The 12,539-nt window shown below is 54.6% G+C and overlaps 1 protein-coding gene across 1 annotated transcript; it reads right to left on the bottom strand.

Annotated features, from left to right (window-relative positions):
- Positions 1-347: 347 nt before the first annotated feature.
- On the bottom strand, positions 348-11,945 carry AP2S1 (adaptor related protein complex 2 subunit sigma 1). Its single transcript, XM_047837079.1, has 5 exons — positions 11,793-11,945; positions 7,495-7,644; positions 1,312-1,425; positions 901-960; positions 348-713 (listed from the first exon to the last, which is right to left on the bottom strand). The coding sequence occupies exons 1-5, from the start codon at positions 11,793-11,795 to the stop codon at positions 612-614; spliced, it is 429 nt and encodes a 142-aa protein (XP_047693035.1). The 5' UTR covers positions 11,796-11,945; the 3' UTR covers positions 348-611.
- Positions 11,946-12,539: the final 594 nt, after the last annotated feature.

Genomic DNA, 12,539 nt, shown 5'->3' on the forward strand with positions numbered 1-12,539 from the left:
CCACACTAGCTATGTGACTGCGGGCAAGTCTTTTGAGCTTCCCGAGCCTCAGTGATCTCACCTGGAAAGCGGGGATACTAACAGTCCCTTCCTCGTGACCTTGTGAGGATTAGGGAAGGTGAGGCCCGGTGCTATTAGATGTTGGCAGGAGTATTACTATTTTAGTAGCAAGTGCTCAGTGTCTAAATCCCTCACCCCTCCAGGTCGGGCGGGCGGGAATGCAGCCGGTGCACCCGCCTCGCTCAGGCCGACGGGTGTTAGTTGACCGACCGACCGACGACGATGGCGGGGCGTCCCTCGGTGCCTGCGGCTTCTAGGGCGAACAGGCGAGGGCTCAGAGACACAGGCCGGGCGGGACCATGGGTTTATTGGGAGCTCCACGCGTGCACTCACAGCGTCACACGACAAGGGCACAGCTACCCGGAAGGCGCGAGGTGGCCTCCACCCACGGCTGGGCCCGGAGGCGGTGGGGTGCAGTCTCCTTCCTGGTGGCCCGGGCCCAGCGGGGGCCTTCCTCCCGGGCGGCTGAGGGAGGGCACCGGGGTGGCCCGGGCCTGGCAAGGGGGCGAGCAGGGAGCCGGGGGACCGGGGCGGGTGGGGGGCCTGCGCCCTCACTCCAGGGACTGGAGCATCAACAGCTGCTTCAGCACCTTCGTCTGGCTGGTCTCGCGGATCTCGCCGGCCAGGAACATCTCGTCCACGACCGTGTAAACCTGAGCGGAGGGAGGTCGAAGGGGCGGGGTGGCAGGGGGGGGGGGGGGGAGACCCCGGTGTGAGGGAGGCCTCCCCACCCCCCAACAGGTGCTGGTCCGAACCCCTGATGACAGAGAGCCAGGAAACGGACAGGGGCAGAGGCACCGGGCGGCCCGCCCTCCTCCCTCCTCCTGACCGGAAGCCCACCTTGTAGAAATTGAACACCAGGTCCAGCTCACAGACGTTGTGGAAATACTCGTTTAAGACCTGGGGGAGGAGGCAGAGATGGTAAGAGCCGGGCAGGGAGAGACACGCAGAGAAACTGAGGAAGGGGGAGGCAGGGAGGAGGAAAGACGCGGTGACAAAGACGGTCAGAGGCAGAAAGTCAAGGGCAGGGATGATCGGAGAGTGAAAGACGGCAGACAAGACAGACAGACAGGCAGAGGGAGAAAGAGGAAACTGTACGGGCAGGGAGGGGCAGAGGGAGGCCCCCCACCCCCACCCACCCGGTCTGGGCATCCCGAGGGGAGACCAGGGGTGGTTCCGGGGAGTCGGGCCGAGGGCCACAGTGCCCCTACCCGCCCCCCCGCCCCCCCCACCCCCCGCCTGCCCCTGCACCTCCACGAAGTTGTGGATGGCCTCCAGGTAGGCCAGGTTGTTGTCATTGACATCCACGCAGATGCAGAAGTAGAGGCCAGCATAGCGTCGGTAAATGATCTTGAAGTTCCGGAACTGCAGGGCAGAGAGCCTGTCAGCGCCCAGCTGTGCCCAGGACCCAACGTGCTGGGCAGAGCGGAGCCAAAAAATTCCGTCCTTTATCCCATGCACGGTCCCTGAGGCCCTGCTCTGCGTCTGGCCCTGTGCTGGGGGCACAGTGGTGACAGAGACAGGCCTGGCCCTCCCCTCGCGGGGCTCCCAAACCCACAGAGGTTCATCCACGGTCATCCCCAGCCTGGGGATCCAGGAGGGCTTCCTGGAGGAGGGGGCGCCTGCACTGAGGTCTGCACTGGGAAAGTAGATAAAGAGATAGATACAGGGGCACCTGGGGGGCTCGGTTAAGCATCCGACTTCGGCTCAGGTCATGATCTCGTGGTGCGTGGGTTTGAGCCCCGCATTGGGCTTTGCACGGACAGGACAGAGCCTTCCTGGGATTCTCCTTCTCCTCCTCTCTACCTCTCCCCCTTTGGCATGGTGCGCGCGCTCTCTCTCTCTCTCTCTCAAAGTAAATAAAATTTGTTTTAAAAAAAGAGAGAGGGGCGCCTGGGTGGCTCAGTCGGTTGAACGTCTGACTTCGGCTCAGGTCATGATCTCGCGGTCCGTGAGCTCGAGCCCCGCGTCGGGCTCTGGGGCTGACAGCTCAGAGCCTGGAGCCTGTTTCCGATTCTGTGTCTCCCTCTCTCTCTCTGCCCCTCCCCTGTTCATGCTCTGTCTCTCTCTGTCTCAAAAATAAATAAAACATTTTAAAAAATTTAAAAAAAATAAAAATAAAAAAAGAGAGATAGATATAGATACAAACAGGCATCAGGGTTTGCTAAGCACAAGGTCTTTGGCCAATATCTGAAAAATCCCAGCCCTGGGTCTGGTGTTAGAATGTTTTGTCGCCACCTGGTGGAAACTACAAAACATTAGTCCCTGATTTTTATGCCTTTTTTTCCTCCCCCGGGGCTCATCCTTCTGTTAATTTCTATACTTTGAGTATGTTTCCTTTCCTTTTTTTTTTTTAAGTTTCTTTGTTTACTTTGAGAGAGAGAGAGAGAGAGAGAGAGAGCGAGAGCCGGGGAGGGGCAGGGAGCGAGGGAGAATCCCAAGCAGGCGTGGGGCTCAATCTCAGGACCCTGACATCATGACCTGAACAGAAATCAAGAGTCGGATGCTTCACCGATTGAGCCACCCAGGCGCCCAGCATTCTGTTTTTTCTTAAAGCTCTCCGACTCCCACTATCACCCTCCCGGCTTGTTCCTATGCCTCAGTTTTAAATTTGGAGGCTTCTGGGGGAAGCTGGGTGGCTCACTCAGTTGAGCGTCAACTCTTGATTTCGGCTCGGGTCATGATCTCAGCGTCCTGGGATCGAGCCCCAAGTCAGGCTCTGCACTGACCGCCTGCTCGGAATTCTCTCTCTCCCTCTCCCTCTGCCCCTCCCCACGGGCACCTTGTGTGCTCTCTCTCTCTCTCTCTCTCTCTCTCTCTCAGGGATCCGGCCCCCCACACCTTCATGCCTTCTCCTGCTATATACTCTCAGATGAGTCTCTTCCCGCAGGCTGGGGCAGGCCCCCTCTGAACTCCCCCCACCACGGGGCCCCCATCCCCACCCTGACCACTCCAGGCGTCACTGTCTGGGGGCAGGTCTGTCTCCTCACTGGACTGAGCTGGGGCTGTCACCGCCGTGTCCCCAGCACCACCCTGCACGGGAAGAAGGCCAAGCCCTAATCCCTGGAATCCGTGAATAGGTGACCTTACATGGCAAAAGAGATTGTGCAGGTGGGCTAAGGATCTTGAGACGGGGAGATCTGGGATTATCCCGACGGGGCCCAGAGCAATTCCACAAGGATCCTTATAAGGGAAAGAAGACGATGGGAGAGTGTGGGTGGGAGAGAGAGTTCAAGAGGCTATGCTGCCGCCTTTGAAGCTGGAGAAGGGGCCCCCCCGTGCGGAGGAACGCGGGCCGCCTCCAGAAGTGGGGGAAAGGCAAGGAAATAGACTCTCCCCGGAGCCCGGAGCCCGCAGAGGGAACTCAGCCCCTGCTGACCCATTGTGGACGCCCGACCTCAAGAACTGTTGAGACAATGAATCTGTGTTGTTTGGAGCCACTAAGTTTAGTAATTTGTTACCACAGGGGCGCCTGGGTGGCTCAGTCGGTTAAGTGTCCCAACTCTTGATCTCGGCTCAGGTCATGATCTCACAGTCAGTGAGTTCGAGCCGCACATCGGGCTCGGCGCTGGTGGCGTGGAGCCTGCTTGGGATTCTGTCTCTCCTTCTCACCTACCCTCCCTCACTTGTGTGCATGCTGGCTCTCTCTCTCTCTCTCTCTCTCTCTCTCAAAATAAATAAATAAACCAGAAGAAAAAAGTGATTTGTTACCACAGCAAAAGGAATCTAATATAGGTGCTAAGGAATAGGCATTCATGAACAAACGAGAGGAAGAAAGTTTGGGTGGCCTGGGCCTTCTCGTTGGGTACTCATTCTTAGGTTTTCCTCTCACAAGTCCCCTCCTCCAGGAAGCCTGCCCTGATCTCAGTCTCCTGAGAGAGACAGTATTTATTGTCTCCTACCCCTGATCCTTCCCACTTCGTTGGGGGAGGGACCAATTCTCTTTTTTAAAAAAAAAATTTTTTTTTAACTTTTATTTATTTTTGAGACAGAGAGAGACAGAGCATGAACGGGGGAGGGGCAGAGAGAGAGGGAGACACAGAATCGGAAGCAGGCTCCAGGCTCTGGGCCATCAGCCCAGAGCCCGACGCAGGGCTCGGACTCACGGACCGTGAGATCGTGACCTGAACTGAAGTCGGACGCTTAACCGACTGAGCCACCCAGGCGCCCCTAAAATTTTTTTTAAATATTTATTTCTTTTGGGGAGACAGAGAGACAGAGTGCAAGCAGGGGAGGGGCCAAGAGAGAGGGAGACACAGAATCCGAAGCAGGTCCCAGGCTCTGAGCTGTCAGAGCTCAACTCGGGACTTGAACTCACAAACCGTGAGATCGTGACCTGAGCTGAAGTCGGCCGCTTAACCGACTGAGCCACCCAGGCGCCCCACCAATTCTCTCTTATTCCCCACTGCATTCCCTCCCCTGGGAACCCCTCCCTGACCCTCAGGCTGAGTCAGGCGCCCTCCTCCCACCCAGCTGTTCCATCCCAGCCCTGCCCTCTCTGGGTGGTCACTGGAGAGAGTGGGAAATAAACTGGGAAATAAACGCACAAGGGAACAAATGAATGAATGAATGGCCTGCATCGGGAGGAACCGAAGATCTGGGCGTCAGGGCCCCTTGTGCCCTTCTCGCCTGCCCAGCTGGCCTCACCGACCTGCTCCTGGTCCCTCAGCACTCCGAGCAGGAGGCCCAGTATGCTGGCAGCGGGGGACAGGGCATCCGCCCCCTCCTTCCATCCTGCACCTGCTGCACCGGCTCTCGCCCCGTCGCCCCGCTCCCCGCAAGGCCCCCCATCCCGTCCTCCTCCTGGAAACCCTTTTCTCTAGGCTGCTGGGAACCCCAAATCTCCTGGCTTTCCTCTGCCTCTACATATGGCCTCTCTTCTCTCCTTTGTTCCCCTCTGTCGATCATCACCACCCCCCCAACCCCGCTCAGTCCCTCGGCCTTCCTTGTTCGCAGTGTGCAGAACCTTCCAGATCACCACATTCTGCCCAAACTTCGGTTCATCACTCCATCCTGGATTCTCCGCTGGGGTGTGAACAGACACCTCACTCCTGGCCTTCACCCTCAACCTGCTCTTTCCTGAGCTGGCCCACCTCCCTCCTCTGCTCAAAACCCTCCCTCTTAAGAGCTCAAGTCTTATGAGGCCCACGAGGCCCCAGGTGATCTGTCCCTGTTATCTCTATGACCTCACCGGCCCTCCTCCCTGCCTTACAGCACCTCAGACCCGCTAGCCTTCTTGCTATCCCGGGAATGCCCCACTAGGTTCCCGCCTCAGGGCCTTTGCTCGCTACTCCCTGGGTTGGGAGGGCTCCCTCCCTCTCAGATATCATCTCCTGCCACTTCTTCAGCCCCTTCAGGTCTTGGCTCCAATGCTACCGTTTCCAGACTTCCTCCTTAAATCCCTGACACCTGCATTCCGACCCCCGCTGTACACAAGCCAGCACTTCACCTCCCACAGATGACGCTTTTGCTCCCCGGCACCTATCACCACCCGCCAGGCTCTACCTTTGTCACCAGGCTCCCTCTGACCAGAACATCAGTGCCCTCAGGGCGGGGACTTGGATCTTTCAGTTCCCGCACCCAGAACAGTGCCCGGCGGGGGCGCCTGGGCGGCTCGGTTGGTTAAGCGTCCGACTTCGGCTCAGGTCATGATCTCACAGTTCGTGAGTTCGAGCCCCGCGTTGGGCTCTCTGGTGTCAGCGCAGAGCCCGCTTCAGCGCCTCTGTCTCCCCCTCTCTCAGCCTCTCCCCTGCTCTATCTCAAAAATGATAAACATAAACGTAATAATAATAATAGTAAGGAACAATGCCCGGCATACAGTAGGCCCCCATTAAATGTGTTGAACTTACAGCCTGGCTGATGCTGTGGGAATTAAAGACACAGCCTTCCTGATTTAAAGACACCGGGCTGGTTCAGGCAGTATAGCCTACAACTCTTGATCTCAGGGTCATGAGTTCAAGCCCCCTGTTGGGTATGGAGATTACTTAAAATGAACGAATGAATGAATGAATGAACGAACGAACGAAGGAACCTGAGACATAGCAACAAACACCCATACAAGATCCTTGACTGGCTCTGAATAATCAGCTACGACAATCTGGGGGACATTTAACTATTGATTGGGTATTAGAGTAAATAAGGGAGTATGATTACTTTCATCAGGTCGGCTAATGATATTGCGGTAATGTAAGGAAGCATCTTTATCTTCTGAGATAATTAGGAGGGAAAAGTCATCATCTCTGTAACTTAATTTCAAACACTACAGCAAGGGATAGTTCGCTACCTTAGTCTCTACTTGTGTGTGTGTGTGTTTCTAGAGTTTTATTTCATTTTTAAGATTTTATTTTTAAGCAATCTCTACACCCAATGTGGGGCTAAATTCACAACCCTGAGATCAAGAGTCACACGCTCCACCGACTGAACCAGCCAGGTACCTGGGTGCCCTCATTTTTATAGTAATTTTTTAAAATAAGTTTCTTTTTGGGGCGCCTGGGTGGCGCAGTCGGTTAAGCGTCCGACTTCAGCCAGGTCACGATCTCGCGGTCCGGGAGTTCGAGCCCCGCGTCGGGCTCTGGGCTGATGGCTCGGAGCCTGGAGCCTGTTTCTGATTCTGTGTCTCCCTCTCTCTCTGCCCCTCCCCCGTTCATGCTCTGTCTCTCTCTGTCCCAAAAATAAATAAACATTGAAAAATAAATTTAAAAAAATAATAATAATAAAATAAAATAAGTTTCTTTTTAATGTTTATTTACCTTTGAGAGAGAGAGAGAGAGAGCAAGCGAGCACGAATGGGGGACAGGCAGAGAGAGAGGGAGATACAGAATCTGAAGCAGGCTCCAGGCTCTCAGCTGTCAGCATAGAGCCCCACGACCTCTGAGAACCCACGACCTCTGAGATCATGACCTGAGCCAAAGTCGGACGTTTAACCATCTGGGCCACCCCAGGCGCCCCTTTATAGGAAGTTTTAAAAAGGCACGAGAAAAAAAAAATCCTTCAGCCAAAAGAAAAAGAAAAGGTAGAGCCAAAGGGTGAAATATTAATACAGATGAAATCTGGATAGTGGGTGTATGAATCTTCAATCAACTTCCTTCTCACTGTATTAATCTGTATGTTCGAAAATCGTCACAACGTGGGGACCCTGGCGCCTGGTAGAGCGTGTGACTCTTGGTCTCGGGGTTGTGGGTTCGAGCCCCACGTTGGGTGTAGGGATGACTTAAAACTAAAATCTTAAAAAAAATTTTTTTTTTCCCACAATGAAAAGTTCTTTGCAAAGAAGGAAGATCGCCAGCTCAAAGCGTGTTGAGGGAATGAACGCGGGAAGGAAAAGAGGGCCCGAGGGGTTCCTGCCTGTAGGCGTCGGGCAGGAGGCTGGGCAGGAAGGACGGGTGGAGGGAAGCAGGCGAGTGTGGAAGGCATGGGGGGGCAGGGGAGCATCACCTCCACAAAGTTGGTGTGTTTGGCATCTCGGACAGTGACCACGGCGTGCACCTCCTCGATCAGCTTCTGTTTCTCGTCGTCATCGAACTGCATGTACCACTTGGCCAGGCGCGTCTTGCCCGCCCGGTTCTGGATGAGGATGAAGCGGATCTGGGGACAGCAGGAGAAAGCGGAAGTGAGCGTGACGGGGAGAGAGGGCTGGTCCAGGATGCCCCGCCCTGAAGCCCCGCCCATCCCCACGGGCCACGCCTGTAGACAGGGGCCACGCCTCCTGCCGCCTGCCCTCTGGGGTCTCAACTGCTCCCCAGAGCCCGGTGGTCCCAACACCCCAAGGGAGTGACTTTTCCCACTCCCTGGCCCTGAGGCCCAGGCTCCGCTATCTTTGTCTGTTTGACCTTGGACAAAGGATCCGCCCCCTCAGCCTCAGACTCCCCACCGGCAAAGTAAGTTTCCTAAAAAGACCCATCTTGTCAGTGTTCGGTGGGATAGAGGTTTATAAGCTTAATTCAGGAGCTGGCACGTAGCATGCGCTCGGGAAATGTTTTGAGTTTCAGACTTGTGTGGTCTGAATCCGGGAGACCCCAACTCTTTTATTTTCTTTTTCCTTATCAATTTCTTAAATTTCACCCACTTAAAAGATATGTTTCTTTCTTTTGAGAGAGAGAGAGAGAGAGAGACAGAGACAGAGCGCACACATGAGACAGAGCTCAGAGAGAAGGAGAGAGGGAATCCCAAGCAGGTTCTGCGCTGTCAGCGTGGGGCCTGACACTAGGCTGGATCTCACCAGCTAGAGATCATAGAGTCAGAACCTTAACCGACCGCGCCACCTAAAATTCACCCATTCAAGATGTATATAGTTCAAGTGGTTTTTAGTGCATTCATATGATTGGGCAAAAATCACTAGTCTCTAATTCCAGAATATTTTCATCACCCCAGAAAGAAACCCCCACCCGTGTAGCCGACACTTCCCCTCCCTCCGGCCGCTGGCAAACAAGAACCTTTCTATCTCTATAGATTTTCCTGTTCTGGACATTTCGTGTGAATAGAATCAGAAACTATGTGGCCCTTGGTTTGCCTTCTGTCCCTTGGCAATGTTTTCAAAGCGCACCCACGTGGAGGCGTGTGTCCAGGCTTCACTTCTTTTCTTTTCAAAAAAAAAAATTTTTTTTTAATGTTTATTTTTGAGAGGGAGAGACAGAGCATGAGCTGGGGAGGGTCGAGAGAGGGGGAGACGCAGAATCCGAAGCAGGCTCCAGGCTCTGAGCTGTCAACGCAGAACCCGACGACCGTGAGATCATGACCTGAGCTGAAATCGGACGCTTGACCGACTGAGCCACCCAGGCGCCCCCAGGCTTCATTTCTTTTTATGGCTGAATCGCATTCCACCGCAGGGTTATACCTCCTTTTGCTGACCCACCCATCCGTTGATGGGCATTTGGGTTATTTCCACTTTTGGGTGATTACGAATAAGGCCGCTATGACCATTTGCATGCAAGCTCTTATGTGCACGTGATGTTTTCATTTCTCTAGGGTATATACCTAAGGGGGGGAACCGCTGGATCTTGTGTTAATGTGCGTCTCGCTTTTTCGGGAACTGCTGAACTGTTTTCCAAAGCATCTGCCACTTCTCAAGTCATGGAACTCCTTGGTGCCTCAGTTTATCCACCTGGAAAGGGCCTCATAAAGTGCGATGGGAAGTAAACAGTGTATTTAAAGCATCTAGACCAGCACCGTGCCTGGTTAGGATTATGCGCTGTGTCGGTTCTGATTACCATCAGCGAGGGCTAGGAAATTCGTTCTTGTGATTCTGGAAAGCCAGGTCAACCCTCATAGGGCTACTATGAAAACATGAACAAGTTAATGCCAGAAGTGCTTAGCACAGTGCCTGTTATATGTACAGCCCTCGATACGATTAGTGATCATGGCTGAGAGGCATTTGTCCAAGTGGCGAAGAACACAGACTCTAGAGCCTGAACGAATCCTGGCACTCCTGGCTGTGTGTCCATGGGCAAGTAACTTGGCCTCTCTGGGCCCCAGTTTCTCCTTCTGTATAATGGACATAATGAGAGCACCTCCCTCATAAGATAGTCGCAAGGGTTAAGAAATGTCAGGGGCCCAGCACAGTGGCTGGAACATACTAAATGTTACACAAGTATTAGTTCTTAGTGATATTATAATTCACCATCATTTGACTTTAAGAAAACCAAGGCCCGGGGCGCCTGGGTGGCTCAGTCGGTTATGGGTCCGACTCTTGATTTCAGCTTGGGTCAGGATCCCGGGGTCGTGGAACAGAGCCCCATGTCGGGCTCCGCGCTGAGCGTCGAGCCTGCTTGGGGTTCTCTCTCTGTTCCTCTCTCTCAGCCCCTCCCCTGCTCGCACTCTGTCTCTCAAAATAAATAAATAAACATTTAAAAACATTTTTAAATGTTTATTTAAACACACAGAGTGACAGCGGGGAAGAGGCAGAGAGAGGGAAACACAGAATCAGAAGCAGGCTCCAGGCTCCAGAGCTGTCAGCACACAGCCCGACGCAGTGCTTGAACCCACGGACTTTGAGATCATGACCTGAGCTGAAGTCGGACGCTTAACCGACGGAGCCTACCCAGGCGCCCCAAATAAATAGCTAAAAAATAGTAAGAAAAGAAAAGAAAACCAAGGCCCAACTTCACCCAGCTAGGAAGCCCGCCTTTAGGCCCAGTTCTGTTTGAGACAGGCATGCGTATACCCATTTATAGATGAAGAAACTGAGGCTCAGAGAAAGAAGTCTCACAGTCACAAAGCACACCTGGGAGTCGAAAGGCTTTGCTCTGGACCCCTTTACCCTGGCTGACTCTCGGGGAGCCTCTATCCGTTCATGGGAGTCCACTCTCTTTCCTAAGCCTCACTCTCCAATAGTCCCCCCTTCCCCCAACCAATCAAGACAGACAGGAACAGGATATTACACTCTCCTTCCAAGAACCCCATCTGCTGAGCCAGGGAAAACCACTTCCTAGCAGGCCAGGGGTCCTGGGTACAAAGGGAAAGGGCCTGGGCCTGGCTGGGGGGAGGCTCACTAGGCAGCCACAACCTGTGGGCAGAGCCGGAGATATATAGGGTATATGGGGGAGGAGAGCTAAAAGAGCTGAGGGAGAATCCTGCCGCTCACCCCCAAATTCCCTCCCACACCTCTTCTGTTTTACAATCTCTCCACCTCTGGGAATCTGCCCTAAGAGGTCCCTTCCCTCCTGCACCCTCACCCCTCTGATGTTCCCTCTGGATGCCCCCCTGTCTCGGAGCCCCCATCCCCTGGAGCTCTTCCGTTTTGACTTCCAATTTCTGGGTTTCGATCAATCCCCTCTTTTAGGCCTCAGAAGGCCTTTTACTGGGGACATCCCTTCTCTGACGCCAAGGCCTCCTCCCCTGTTCCAAAGGTCCGTGTTGCCTCCAAGGACCCTGTTTATGGGGGAGACTCCCTCGTTCTGACACCCACCTCCATTGATCTTGTTTTCCAGCTCCCTGCCCAAAGACCCATCCTGGGGGAGGGGAGCCAAATCCAGTGCCCAGTCCTTGCTCCAAAAACTGCATTCACATCTCTCACACTTGCATGTCTAACCCTACCCAAGACCCCTCTTCTTGGAAAGACCTGTTCCATTGCCCCCCAACCGTTTCTAATACCCACTTCCTACCTCCAAGCCTTCTCCTGCTTTGCAACACGCTTCCCCTGACCCCATTCCCTACAGCAGCCTACTTCCCGTCTCCAGCGCCCGGGCTCTTCCCCTTGAGATTCTCTCATTCTCTTTCTCCCTCTCTCTCGTCAGCAGTACTCCTCCCGTTTCAACAGCCCCTCTCTCCCTTCAGTGTCAGTTTCCGCCTTCTAAAGACCCCTTCCGAAGCAGTCCCAGAGGTTTCCATTCTTCTCCAATTATCCTGCCACACTCCCAGAGATCCCTCCTCTTGGGTCGCCCCCTCCCCACCTCCCATTCCTTCTCCCCACCTCCGAGGTCCCGCTTCACGAATCGCCTCCGCATTTCAACCCCCCGCCCCCGCCATCTCCAGTGTCTCCCGCACAGCCCTCTCCCCCTTGGCACTCGGTCGCCAATGTCCTCTAGCTTCGAGACCCCCGGTGCGCTTCCGCGCCGAGAATCACCACCCAGTTGCCCCCTTCCCGGGCCTCCAATCGGCCCCAATCCCGAGAGCCCGCGCTCGGCCCAAACCATCGCACCGCGGCAGGGGACGCTTGTCAGCACCCAAGCGAGCCTCAAACACCTGCACGCGGACCCACCCTGCGCCCGTCCCCAAGGTGGGCGCGCCCCCGTTACCATGGCGACCCCCGTCCGGACCCCAGCGGCCCCGGTCCCGCGGCTACTTGGCAGCTCCGGCTCCCGCAGCACTCCGGGGTCCCAGGGCTAGAGCGGACTTCCGGCAGAAGAACGCGCCCGCCTTCTCGCGCACAGCCCACTGGGAACCGTAGTCTCAAGAATGCCTTCCCCCGGCCAGGCTGCAAGCCTGGGAAAAGGGCTGGTCCCCCTTCCCAACATGCTGCGCGACTGTCCTTTTCCCACCCCACGGTACAGACCCCGAATGCATGCTGGGAGTTGCGGGTGATGGTCCCTTCCGAGGACTACAATTGCGTGACAGCCCGCAACGGGGAGTTGCATTCTGGGAAATGTAGTTCTGGTAGTCCTCCCTCCATCCCTATCCTCCCAAGGCGAGAAGGACATGCTGGAAATAGTAGTTTTAAGTAAGAAATTGATCTGTGGGTCTGGGGGCAGAAAAAAAAAAAAAGAAGGAGAAGAAGGAGAAAAAACTGCGCTGTGGGAACTCGAAATGTGACTCTGACCGCGCTCACCCAGTGCTTTTTTTTTGAAATATATTGCGGCTCCCTGTGGGAGATTGACAGTGGTTTAAGAGAATGATTTTGAGAGGACTGTGTGCAAATTCGGCCATTGCATTAACTAGCTGTGTGACTTTGGGACAACAACTTCACCTCTTAGCTCAATTTCTTCATGTGTAAACAGGAGTAATCAAGAGGTCACCTCGGCGGGGTTGTTTTGCATCGTCGATAA

This window comes from Prionailurus viverrinus, chromosome E2, assembly GCF_022837055.1.
Source record: "Prionailurus viverrinus isolate Anna chromosome E2, UM_Priviv_1.0, whole genome shotgun sequence".
Taxonomy (NCBI): Eukaryota; Metazoa; Chordata; class Mammalia; order Carnivora; family Felidae; genus Prionailurus; species Prionailurus viverrinus.

What these genes read in the sequence shown, in the direction of transcription:
- AP2S1 (XM_047837079.1), bottom strand. An exon ending in AACACACCAACTTTGTGGAG is followed by an intron (nt 1,426 to 7,494) that starts GTGATGCTCCCC and finishes TCTGCCCTGCAG; the next exon opens with TTCCGGAACTTCAAGATCAT. An exon ending in CCATCCACAACTTCGTGGAG is followed by an intron (nt 961 to 1,311) that starts GTGCAGGGGCAG and finishes CTCCTCCCCCAG; the next exon opens with GTCTTAAACGAGTATTTCCA.